General features: G+C 62.7%; 1 protein-coding gene across 15 annotated transcripts in view; it reads right to left on the bottom strand.

Annotated features, from left to right (window-relative positions):
* The window catches only part of TRPM2 (transient receptor potential cation channel subfamily M member 2), a 55928-nt gene extending 44117 nt beyond the window's left edge, over positions 1-11811 (bottom strand). For 4 of the 15 annotated variants that reach the window (XM_078452690.2, XM_078452691.2, XM_078452699.2 and 1 more), the window contains exons 1-3: positions 10985-11193; positions 7195-7467; positions 6377-6465 (exon numbers count right to left, since the gene is read on the bottom strand). In XM_078452690.2, coding sequence (XP_078308816.2) covers positions 6377-6465; positions 7195-7359 — 254 coding nt within the window. In that variant the 5' untranslated portion in view covers positions 7360-7467; positions 10985-11193. Of the gene's footprint in view, positions 1-6376; positions 6466-7194; positions 7468-10984; positions 11199-11246; positions 11661-11704 lie in introns of those variants that run through there. The other 11 variants (XM_078452693.2, XM_078452694.2, XM_078452695.2 and 8 more) reach the window with 9 other exon arrangements.
* Positions 11812-12871: the final 1060 nt, after the last annotated feature.

Raw genomic sequence — 12871 nt, forward strand, 5'->3', positions numbered from 1 at the left:
ACGGTCACTTCGGTCGGATTCCTTACGTGACGTGCTCGAAGTGGCAAGGTTGCGGGCATGAAGAACAGACTCGTGGCTGCCGGGGGCTCAGGGCGGTGGGGGCAGAGGACGCAGGGGCTGGACCAGGCTCGGAACCCAGGGAGCTGCGACGGCATCTTTGCAACTTCCTAAAATCTATGATGGTTACGGAGTAAAAAGGGTAAGGAGCCCCCGCGTGGTGCAGGCTCAAAGCAGCACGCGACAGACCCGGGCCAGCCCGCCGGGCACCTGGACGACGCTACGGGAGAACCCGCGCCCGGGACTCCCCGCTCTGGGTTCTGCTTTTCCCGCAGCAGCACCTCAGCACCTCCTTCCAACTGTGACCTCCCCTCTCGTGTCCTTCAGGTTCGGGGCCTGAGACCTTTTCACTCCTTTACTGCTATTCACTGGGGCTTCGGGAGAGAGAGGAGATAAGTGTGTTCTCTACACCTCCTTACATTGGAAATTGTGAATTTTTAGGTTCTGACATCTCGTTAGTATCAAGTGACCTGAAGGACGAGAGACAGATGAGACAAGCAAGCAGTCTGAGGCCAGGTGAGCCTGGGGCCAGGTGGCACAGGGAAGGACGCTGGGGGGCAGGTGGCTCGGGCAAGGACGCTGGGGGGCAGGTGGCACAGGGAAGGATGGGGGGCCAGGTGGCACAGGGGAAGGACATGGGGGCCAGGTGGCTTGAGGGAGGATGCTGGGGGGCAGGTGGCTCGGGGGAAGGACATGGGGGGCCAGGTGGCTTGAGGGAGGATGCTGGGGGGCAGGTGGCACAGGGAAGGATGGGGGGCCAGGTGGCACAGGGGAAGGACATGGGGGGCCAGGTGGCTTGAGGGAGGATGCTGGGGGGCAGGTGGCTCGGGGGAGGATGCTGGGAGGCAGGTGGCACAGGGAAGGATGCTGGGGGCCAGGTGGCTTGGGGGAAGGACATGGGGGGCCAGGTGGCTTGAGGGAGGACTCTGGGGGGCAGGTGGCTCGGGGGAGGACGCTGGGAGGCAGGTGGCACAGGGAAGGATGCTGGGGGCCAGGTGGCTCGGGGGAGGATGCTGGGAGGCAGGTGGCACAGGGAAGGATGCTGGGGGCCAGGTGGCTCGGGGAGGATGCTGGGGGACAGGTGGCACAGGGAAGGATGCGGCGGGGGGCAGGTAGCACAGGGGAAGGACGCTGGGGGGCAGGTGGCGCAGGGAAGGCCGCAGGGGGGCAGGTGGCACATGGGAAGGACGCTGGGGGGCAGCACAGGGGAAGGACGCTGGGGGGCAGGTGGCGCAGGGAAGGCCGCAGGGGGGCAGGTGGCACATGGGAAGGACGCTGGGGGGCAGGTGGCACAGGGAAGGATGCTGGGGGGCAGGTGGCTCGGGGGAGGACACTGGGGGCCAGGTGGCACAAGGAAGGATGCAGGGGCCAGGTGGCACAGGGAAGGACGCGGGGCTGCCCCGCTCAGACGCTCGGGCTCTCCATTTCTCCACCGCTACAAGGGGAAAACAGTACATCCCCTGACCCCCAGCCTACAGAATGCCTTGAGGGTCTAAAGAGGTTCTAGAAATAACGTATAAAATTAGTGCCAAACAACTAAGCATGCAGAGCACCCAGGATGGGTTAAGACACCCATGGCCTGCCCTGCACCCAGGTGCTGCTGGGCTCCTCCCCGAGGGCTGTCCCTCCTTCTGCGTGTGGTGACCGCAGGGGCCCCCCAGTGCTCTGAGCACAAGCCCCACCCGTGGAGAGCTCGGAGTGCACCCTCTGACCTCCATCGACCCCTCAGGGAGACTCAGGCGCTTTCAGACCTGCAGGGATGGCAGGGTACACGTTATGTGTTGTGTGACCACCTCGATTTATGGTCAGAGGCAGGGAGGGGGGAGTCACCAGGACGAGGACCCAGCTCTTGTATCTTGGCCCAGCGCTGCCCCCAGGCATTCTGTTCAGTCTCTAATGGCCTAAGACGGGTCACCTCCTTACCTCGTCTCTGAGCCACCCCCTCTGCTGAGATTAGATCTTAAATCTACGTGGCCGCCCAAGCTCTCCATCTGGGCTGCTCCGTGCAGTCTGGAGAGGCGCCTCGGTCTTACTAAGCATGCACGCCTCGTCCTGAAGACAGCTTCTGAAGCATCCGCTTCGGTCCCTGTGTTTTATGGATGAGGGTTCCAGGGACGAGAAAGAGCCAATATGTCTGTGACAGTACGGGGAAGGTCTGGGGTGGCGGTGGGGGGAAGGGAAACGAGTCAAATCTGGGCAGAGCTGAGCAGGACCCTCAGGACGTGAGACTAATTAGATTATGGGGATGTAGGGAGGTGGGGGGGTTCAGGTCTGGAAGGCGGTGGGGGAGACCCCAACGCCTTTGATGGAAATATGTAAGGTGTATACATAAATCTGTTCCAAGGCTCCGTTCGTGACGGGGAGGACCTTCCCGCCGTCTCCTCCTGGACCGCACTCTGCTCTCACAAGGGAGCACGCCCTCTCCATCCGCTGGAGGGACCCCTTTGATTGGTGAGATGGGGAACACCCTGTGCAGGACCCAGTCCCCGCAGGCCTGGGACCAGTGTCTCTGGAGGGGCTGCTCACTAGGCTGGGCTTTCAGAACGGTCTGCATTCCCCAACCCACTCATCCCAGACTGTGCAGAGGACACGATTTGTGCTCAACACCCGCTTTCCCTGGGCATCTGGAATGTGGGGGGTGCTAGGCAGAGGTGCCGACGTCACCAGCCCGGGACTAACCCCGGGCGCTCAGCCCCTAACGGCTTCGCAGGACAGAAGCCCAGCACACAGCTGCGTTCTTCCCTGCTGGCATGCCCCTGGGGAGGGAGAGGGGGGACAGAGGTCGCAAGCCTGCACACGGGGTCTCGGACCCGCCCGTGTGCTTTCCCTGCTGAGCCTGCTGGGTGGCCCCGCGCTGTGACCGCTGTCCTAGAACACGTACGGCGACCCCAAGGACCCCCAGAAACAAGTCTACACCGCCGTCTCTGACTCGAATCAGAACCCCATCTCTCTGGGGTCTGCCAGCCCCCGGGGAGCACCTTCCTTTGCTTTCCTTCTGGTTCCACGTGGGGAGCACAAGGGGGCCCATGAGCATCAGGGCTGTGGGCACACTGCCCATCTCCACGCCAGGCAGCCGGGACGGCCCCCGCCACCAGGATCCCGGCCTCTCCGCACACCCCGCTCTTGCCACGTGGGGTCCCAAATCTTTGTGAAGGAAAACAGGAGACAAGGAGAATGCCCTGTTCTTCCAGGAGGGAGCACCAGAAAACAATCTGCGGGCCACTGGTGCTTCCAGACAAAGACCCAGGAACCGGCCGCCCCCAGGACGTCCAACACGCCTGGTGAGTTCCCAGGCAGCAGACGACCAGAAGCGTCCACTCGGATGCACCTCGCCAAGCCCCCCGCCCTCCCTGTGCTTCCTGCCGTCCCTGGGCCTGGAGCCCTCCCCGGGACCTCCGGGCACCTGCTTCACCTCTCCAGCTATAAACCCCATCCCCGGCTTCCATCAGGCTCTGAAACATAATTTAGGAAACTGCTTTAGGTCGTAAGACACGGCTAATCAGGAAACCGGTACTTCATTCTAGTTGCTGTTAACCAATCGCACGGTAAAAAAATATCTCTGGGTGCCCCCATCTTTCACACGGTACCCTACAAGAAAATGTCTCTGGGTGCCCCCACCTTTCCGGCCATCACTGGGTCCCGTGCTTCCCAACCCTCGATGTAACATCTGAGCGACACCCCCCTGTAGCAGCCCCTTGCGTCAAACCTGATGCTAGTAAACGTGCTCCTGGAAATTTCCAGAACCAAAGGCATCCTGAGCGGTATTTCTTCAAAGCAGGAAAGAGGCACTGAAGGAGTAGGAAGCCCCGTTTCAGCCTCAAATCCCAGCTGAGTCCCCCGGCCCTCGCTGACCCTTGTCAGCACCCTCCACTGGGTCTTAGCTCAGAGGAAAGAAGGGGCCCCGGGTCGGGTGGGTGGCGGCTCCGGGCCCCGCGAGCCGGAGACCAGACTGCCGCGTAAGCCTTCGGAACGACTTTGAAGCCAGCGAGTCCTGCACGGGGCGTCCGGGTGGCACTCATTCCCTCGGAGGCTATTTTCATAAGCTTCCTGTAAACTAACAAAGACTGGAAACCTCGACGCAAAACGCTCTCTGTACGTCGTCAGAGCGAGCGGCGTGGCTGGGAAGCTCCGATGACGCGCCTAGTACGTTGGCACTCCCTGCCAAGCTGCCAGCTGGAACATGCTGGCAACCCTCTCTGGCTCAAGGGTCTGCTCCCAGGACGGAGAAATGAGGACGCGGCCCTGACGCGGAGCCACGCCGGAGGCGTGAACCCCAGCCCCTCAGTGACGACGCCGGGCAGATCGCAGGGCCCCGGGAACGGCCTCGTCGGCGGTGATCCCTCCTGCCCGAGCCGCGGCCTAATCTCTCTCCCTTCCCCACGCGGGCTCCTCCCCCCAAGTCATTCGACACGCGGGGGCTGGATGCTATTCGTCCACCGTGGGATGCGGAAGAGGGATTCTGCCGCCACGAAGCCACACGATCTCGGGGCGCGAGGGACTGGTAAAAAGACAGGTAGATGGAGCGTGGTGGGGAGAGAGGTTACTTCCCCGTGTGGTCAGGAAGGGCCGCACAGCAGAGCCGGCATCCGCCACAAGAGCTCAGTAGGCGACAAGGAAGGCGGAGGAGAAAGAGCGTGGCCGGTCGGTGGCACGGCACGACTCGGGCGCGGCTGGCGGGGAGGCGCTGACACAAATCATACTCCTCAAGGAACGCCGAGGACGGGCCACACCTCCCAGGAGGTTCCTCCAAAGCTGCCCGCAGCGCCCCCAAGCTCCCGGGCGGCCCTGCTGGGGAGCCAGCGGCCCAGGAGGGAAACGTCCAGCCGTGTGGAGGCGTAGAGGCCACCGCTGCCCGCGGAGGTGGTCTTGGCAGCCACACCAGAGCCATAGGCCCCACAGGTAGGAGAGGCAATGGCGGGGGGGGGGGGGGGGGGGGGGCCGGTTCCTGAGGGTGAGGTGGCCCGGTCTGCATTTGGCACCGACCTCAGCGAGGGGCCCAGGCTGGGCGTTCTCCCTGAGTCCCCGTAGAGCCCCCACGGCACTGTGACACCCTCTACTCCAGAGGGAAATGAACATTCTAGAGGCATGCAACGTGGCACCCAAATGAGCACGTTCAAGTCCAAGTGCCCCTGCGGAGCGGTCCCCTTATGACCCTGGATGAGTCACCTAAGCTCTCCGCACCCCACCTGCAGGACGCGTGAGGCAAAGCTGCTCGCCCACAGCCAGCTGGACGGGCACGTGGGGCTGCCGCAAGCGTCCGAGGCCACGTGGACTGGGCCCACTGAGGCCACACAGACACACAGACAAGGGACTGTGCCCCCCGAGGCCACGCAGACACGGGACTGGGCCCACTGAAGCCACACAGACACACAGACAAGGGACTGTGCCCCCTGAGGCCACACGGACACGGGACTGGGCCCCCCAAGGCCACGCAGGCACGGACTGGGCCCACTGAGGCCACACAGACACACAGACAAGGGACTGTGCCCCCCGAGGCCACACAGACATGGGACTGGGCCCACTGAGGCCACGCGGACACGGACTGGGCCCACTGAGGCCACGCAGACACACAGACAAGGGACTGTGCCCCCTGAGGCCACACAGACACGGGACTGGGCCCCCCGAGGCCACGTGGACACGGACTGGGCCCACTGAGGCCACACAGACACACAGACAAGGGACTGTGCCCCCCGAGGCCACACAGACACGGGACTGGGCCCCCCGAGGCCACGCGGACACGGACTGGGCCCACTGAGGCCACACAGACACACAGATAAGGGACTGTGCCCCCCGAGGCCACACAGACACGGGACTGGGCCCACTGAGGCCACACAGACACACAGACAAGGGACTGTGCCCCCCGGGGCCACACGGACACGGGACTGGGCCCCCTGAGGCCACGCGGACACGGACTGGGCCCACTGAGGCCACACAGACACACAGACAAGGGACTGTGCCCCCAAGGCCACACAGACATGGGACTGGGCCCCCCGAGGCCACGCGGACACAGACTGGGCCCACTGAGGCCACACACACACACACACACACACACACACACAGGACTGGGCCCCCCAAGGCCACACAGATACAGACAGACACACACACACACACGGGACTGGGCCCGCGAGGCCACGAAGACAGGACTGGGCTCGCTGAAGCCATGCAGACACGGGCTGTGCCTGCCAAGGCCACACACGCATGGACACACACACAGACACCACACACACACACACACACACACACACACACCAACGGAGCCCGCCGAGGCCCCGGCCCGTGGGAACAGGGGGAGTGGTGGCCACACTAACAGGCCCCTTACCCAGCGTCAGACAGCTTGGAGCTCTCCACAAAGTACATGCACTCCTTCTTCTTGATATTGTCGGGGATCCACGAACTGAGATTTTCTTGCTGAGGATAAAAAGGACGCTTTGAGATCCCCGGGCAGTCATAGCAACACTGTTCGGGACAGCAAACCCTCCGCCACTCCCTGTCGAGCTACACGGGACTTTTCCAGAAGGCGTGAGCGGGGCGGGGGTGCCCAGCCCCCGCTCCCAGGTGTGGGAGGAACAGCCCTGTGGGACCTCTTCCTCCTTTGCCCTACTTAAGTAGCACAGCACTTTCCCGTTTCTCTGTCAATGCTGCCTTCCTCGGGAATAAAGCAGTGCGGCGGGTAGGGGTGTGGACACCTGCCTCTGTCCAGACGAGACGGCAGGCCAACGCCCTCCCGCCACCTGACCAGGGGCCGAGGGAGTCAAACATGCCCTCAACACAGTCTTGTCGCGGGCCTTGGGGAATCTAGCCCAGGACGTCGGTGGTGCTCAGGGCCCTCCAGTGACATCGGAGACGTGAAGTCATCGCACAGTGAGGTCAGGGGTGACGGCTTCCAGCGAGTTTCCCCGGGACGGGGTTGCCGTGCTTGCCTAACGCCCTCCCAACCAGACCAAGAACAGGAAGGGGCGTGCGATGCATGGAGGGGGCGGACCTGGCCACTGACCATTTTCTCCAGGTCCCCTTTCCCCGGCTCAGCCGAGCCTCTGCCCAAGCAAGAAACACACCCATCCCTGGGTGGTCACCGTGTCCCACAAGGGCTCTGGGGGGCCCGGCGGAGGGGGGCCCTGCTGGCCACCGGAAGCCTACCTTCTCACTGTTGCCAAAGAGGTTCTGGGACCTCCTGACCTTGCGCAGGCTGCTGTTGCTGCGCCGGAGACTGGGGACCGTGCCCAGGTCAGCGACCCTCCGGGGCTGCACCCCAAAGGCCTCCTCCTGCTTGGAGCCGGCTTTCCTCAGGGTGGGGGCCTCCATCGTGAGGGCTGCCTCCACTCCAGCTGCCACGGTCTCCTCCCTCCCTCAGGACAGCCTTTACTCCAGCTCGTGAGGCCGAAGGTTCTGGAAACACACCATGGAGGGCTGCTGGAATAGATCAGAGAGGGGAATGAGGCAGGTGTCCTGACAGCACGGGGCACGTGCTTCCTCGCGTGGGGCCTGTCCACTCGTTGGTCGGCGCCTTTCCCCAGCTGTCCCAGCTCTGTCCGCCAGCAGGGGCCCTGGGTCGTCTGGAAGCACATGCACATCCCCAGGGCCCCAGAGGCCCATTTGTAGCCACAGCGACCTCAGGTCACTGTGAAGGGCCGGAGAAGGCACTCCATCCCCGTCCATGGGGCCGTCCTCCCAGCACAGGCCCAGAGTGCGAGGGCCTGGGGGGCGGAACGATTGCAAACGGGGAGCCACAGCTGCCCTGCACCCCGCTCATCTTGGGCCCGGCTCTCCCAATTCCCCGCAGCCCCAGGCGCCGCTCCAGCTGGCCCCCTGTGGCCAGGTTAGTGGCACCTGCACGATGCCATCACTGCTGTTCTGAAAAGCGTGCAAGTCTGGGGGTTCAGCCGCCTCCACCCAGATTTTAACAGATGAGGCCACCCAGAGCCTTGGGCACCTGACCCTGGGAGAGGGCCGCTGCCAGGACAATACCCAGTGGAGCTGTGGGGTGGGGTGGCCCCAAACCAGCAGAGCCACTGGCATGCGTCTCCAGCCGGGGAGAGCTGCAGGGTGGGCTGTGCCCAGAAAAGCCATCGGGCAGGACCACCAGGCCAGGGGCCTTAAGGTTTAGGTTTGCTTGGACCCCATCACCCCTCCGGTTGCTCCCCCTTCGGAGTGGGAGTGCCCGACCGGTGCCCCACCACTGCTTGCCGGACAGGCCCACAGCCGGAGAGGAATCCGCCTCAGGATAAATGCAGCTGGGGTCTCCCCCACCCCTGACTCAGATGAGATTTAGATCAGACTTCGGAGTAGCTGCTGGAATGCGTTAACACTCGGCTGTTGGGATGGAGTGAACGTAGTTCTCATGCGAGAAGGACATGAATCTGGGGGGCTAGGAGTGGACCGCTATGGTTCGAATGTGCCCCCCTTAAGTTCGCATGTGGAAACCGCCCCCCAGCGGTGATGGTAGTCGGAGGCGGGGCCTCTGGGAGGTGAAGAGGCCCTGACGACCGGGGGTCTGTGCTCTGATGGAAGCCCCAGGGAGTGCCCTCGCCCCTTCCCCACCATGAGGACAGAAGTCTGCAACCCAGAAGGGGGCCCTCCCTCCCCCGTGCTGCCACCCTGACCTCAGCCCTCCAGCCTCCAGGGCTGTGAGAATAAACTTCTGTTCACAAGCTGCCTGAGTCTGGCAAGCCTCACACCTGAGCAGCCCTAAGGCCATCGCTGTCACCTGGCCCCTCAGGCAGGGCCAGGAGCCATGCAACACGGCTCCCTGCTGGCTCCCCCCTGGGGGGGGTGGGAATGGGGATGCTGACTGACCTCTCTCCTCCCCTGCCCTCCCCTCCTCCTCCCTCCCCCATCCAAGTCTGGGCCCTGGAAGAGTCTGGAAACCCAGGGCTGACCATGACCTTACAAAATCCCCCATCCACCTTCTCTGGGGCTCCCCCCAAATCCAACCCTCCATTGTTTTCTTCACATATCACCAGAAGGCAGTTGTGGTCACCCCGGTTTGTAACTCTAACGCTCCATATGCAATGGCAAACACGTGTGGTAAGAACGATGAAAGTGGGGGCACCTGGGTGGCTCAGTGGGTTAAGCGTCCAACTTCAGCTCAGGTCATGATCTCACGGTTTGTGAGTTCAAACCCTGTCGTCGGGCTCTGCACTGACAGTGCGGAGCCTGCTTGGGGTTCTCTCTCTCTGCCCCTCCTCCCAAGCGCTCACTCACGCTCTCTCTGAAAATACATAAATAAACTTAAAAAAAAAAAAAAGAGCACTTTGTAAGTAAATGACTTCCAAGAAGACAGGCACATAGATACATAAATAGACAGAACATGACGGCACACGGGCCTGCACATACAGTCACACAAAATGCACATCTAAGGGTTCACTGCAAAATTCTTTCAACTTTGTGTATGTTTGGAAATTTTTATTTAAAAAGTAGGAAAAAGGGGCGCCTGGGTGGCTCAGTCGGTTAAGCGCCCGACTTTGGCTCAGGTCATGATCCCATGGTTCGTGAGTTTGAACCCCGCATTGGGTTCTGTGCTGACAGCTCGGAGCCCGGAGCCTGCTTTGGATTCTGTGTCTCCCTCTCTCTCTGCCCCTCCCCGGCTCACACTCTGTCTCTGTCTCTGTCCCTCTCTGTCTCTCTCTCAAAACCAAGCAAACGTTTAAAAAAATATATAAATAAAAAGTGGGAAAAAAACCAAGGACACAGACTCAAAAAGTGGAACATAATGGTAGAAACACTAACGATAATAGATATATGATATAAGTGTATCTAGATAAGTGTTTCTGAAAAACAAACAAACAAATGCACATCTATAGATGCCCTTCGGCACAGGACCCCCGACAGACGCGCGAAGCTGTTGCCATGGAGTGAGCGGGCCTGCAAGAGGCAGGGCCACAGTGGGGTGGATGTCCAAACGCAGGGCTGAGGAGGAGAGAGGAGTGGGAGGGGCCACGGGCAGCGAGCACAGGTGCATGGGGAGGGGCCACACGGCAGCTCCTGCGCCCAGGTGGGCCCCCCCATCCAGGCTCCTGCAGTCCGGGGGTGGCATGCTAGAAGGCTGTGCCCTGGCGACATTGGGAATAGACACCAAGTCCAAACAGAACAAAAGTCCTGAGGACTGTCCTTTGCAGCAGCCACCTAGGCCCTGACGCTGGGAACTCACAAAGACAGCGTCCCATATCCCCGCCCCATATCCCACCAGCCCAGCCCAGAAGGCTGAACGACAGACTCCCTATGTGAGGCTATTCAGGGCACGCTGGCCAGACTTCCCCCCCCCCACCCCCCCTTCCCACTTCTCTTTCTAAACCGTTTGCCTGCTCCCTGCCCATCCCCAGGTCAGGCATCCTCTGAAATCCCTGCAGGGAAAACACTTTCCAGACTGTAAATAGCAGTACACCCATCAAAGGAAGTGCCTGCCGGCTGCGGCAATGGGCCCCGTGGTCTTGCGGTGGGTGGGGGTGGGAAAGCTGTGGTCAGAGCCTAAGTCCTAGATGTGGCAAGTTCCTCATCTCCCCAGGTCGGAGCAAGGCGCCCCCGGAAAGACTTCACCCTGGCCCCGTCGCAACGCCTGTGCCCGCACCCTGCCTGCAGCCTGGGTCCCCGCACCCCGCACTCCCGCCTGAGCCCAGGCCCGCATCTCCACCCCGGAGCTTACACTCGAACCTGCGCCCCTGCGGCGCCCCAGCGTGTGCCCCGCGCCCGCACCGGCACCCCGGCCTGCGCCCAGGCCCCCGCACCCGGCAGCGCACGCACCCCAGCCCGCCCTCTGCTTGTACCAGCAGCCCGGCCCGCGGCCCTGGACCCTGGGGGGCACCCTCCTCCCACCCCGCGCCCCCGCCCCTCCCCCAACTGCGCCGGCGGCCCGCGCCCCGGCCCCAGCGCGGGTCCTGTCACGTCTCTCCGCACCCCGGTGTTGTCCATCCCCGGCGGCGGGCGGGCGTACCTGCTCGGAGCCGGCCCGTGTCCCCGCGTCACCCGCGCCGCTGCGCAGGAGCGCCAGCTGGCCCCGCGGGGCCGCCCGCATGTCTCGCCGAGCGTGCGTCCCGCGCGCGCGGTCCGCGTCGCCCGCAGCGCGCTCTGCGTCACCAGCCCGGGGCGCTCAGCCCGCGACTCCCGCGCCCGCCAGCGCCAAGGACGCACGGAGACGCCCCACCAGAGGGGACCCCCGCCCCGCCCCGCCCCGCCCCGGGCTCTTGGGCCAGTACCTGCCTCCTGAGGGAGGAGCAGCCGGCTTCTCCTTGAAAGGCCCGACGGAACCCCGTCGGGCAGGGAGGGGAGTGGGGGCGGGGGTCGGCTGGTGGGCGGGGCAGGAGACCGAAGTGGGCCTGGAGCCTGGGACCCACCTCCCCTACAGACCTCAGGATGCTCCTTCGCCGAGATGCCTGCAGCCACCCTCACCCCCGTCTTCCTGGAAGTACCCGAAGCCAGAAGACCATTCCCAGTAAGGCAGGGCCCGAGGGGGCAGGGAAGATCTAACCTCACAGCACCCATGTGGCAGGTGCTGGCCATGGGGTCCCACAGATGTCCAAACTCCACCCTGGTTGGACTGCCCCTTGGCAGTCCTCCTGGCTGGAAGGATAAGGATTCTGACTCCACCCCCTCACACAAAAAAGCTGACCACAGCTTTCCTAAAGGTCCAGACCACCCCCCACAGTGCCCTCACCTCACAAAGACCACTGCCCTCTCCTTCCCAGACGCCAGTGCACAATGCCCCCCACAGTGGCACAATGCCACTCCCGGGCCCTGCACCTCTGCCAGCTGACTCCTGGCCGCCTGACCACGCCCTCATTTCCTCCCCTGGGCGTGCTGACCTAGTGTTCAGATTCCTGCCCGTGACACCCTCCACTGGAAGGCCCCTGGCCTTTATCTGCCCCTGCCTCTCCACAGAGGGGTGAGCCACAGCGCCATGGGCCCACAGGACCCCTGTGGCCCATCAGAACCCCTTACGTAGGGCAGTGCTCGATGGAATTCTCAAGGCACTTTGATGGGCACAAAGGTGGTGGAGCCCTCCTCCGAAGCAGTCGGCACCCTGGAGGTAAAGGGTGGACAGCAGCGGGGGGTGTGACGGCTGATTGGAGGCTCTCACCTGCAGGAGGCGCCCCCGTGTCACTGCTGCGTTGTCAGAGTCCGGCAGCCCAGGCCTTCGGCAGGCACCCGCCCAGGAGCTGGCTTGCCACCGCCCCCGGGAGGGGTCTTAGACCTTAGTTAACAGGCAAAGCAAGCAGAGACCCACCGGCGTCTGCAGCTGGTTTTTAGCAGCCGTGCCCAGACTCTGGGCTAGCGCTCCTTCCCTGGGGGGCCTTCTGGCCTGAGAGCCATTCCACTGGCTGAAAGCACATGGCGGAGGACCAGTTAATATTTCAAGAGACAGCAATCACCGCAGAGCTCTGGGGGGCAGGCACGGGCGGTCTGACTTTGGCTTCCGAGTATCCCAGGGCCAATGTGGGAACGTCGGTGAAGGGGAAGCAGTATGTGAAACAGGCTGCTGACCAAACATCAGCGCTCATGTCCCCCCTGTGGCTCCTTCCCTTCTAGAAAAAACCACACATTTCACAAGAAGGCCACGTTCTGTCCGCCAGGACGCCGTTGCAAGAGCAATTATGAAACATCCATCCCATAAAAATAAAGAGGCCATAAAGCAGGAAAGCAGCAGTCCTGACTTTGATTGCGACTTGGCTCACATCCAGCTAAAGGAAACGCGGAGGACGTTTTCACAGCGTGGACAACATGGCCAAGGTAAAAAGTTCTGGCAGCGAAAAGAAAACTCAGTCAGTGAAAAAGAAAGCAGTCTGGCCACATGGCATGGGCATGCTGTGGCCGGCTGTGAACA

This window comes from Panthera onca, chromosome C2 (assembly GCF_046562875.1).
Source record: "Panthera onca isolate mPanOnc1 chromosome C2, mPanOnc1 haplotype 2, whole genome shotgun sequence".
Classification (NCBI taxonomy): domain Eukaryota; kingdom Metazoa; phylum Chordata; class Mammalia; order Carnivora; family Felidae; genus Panthera; species Panthera onca.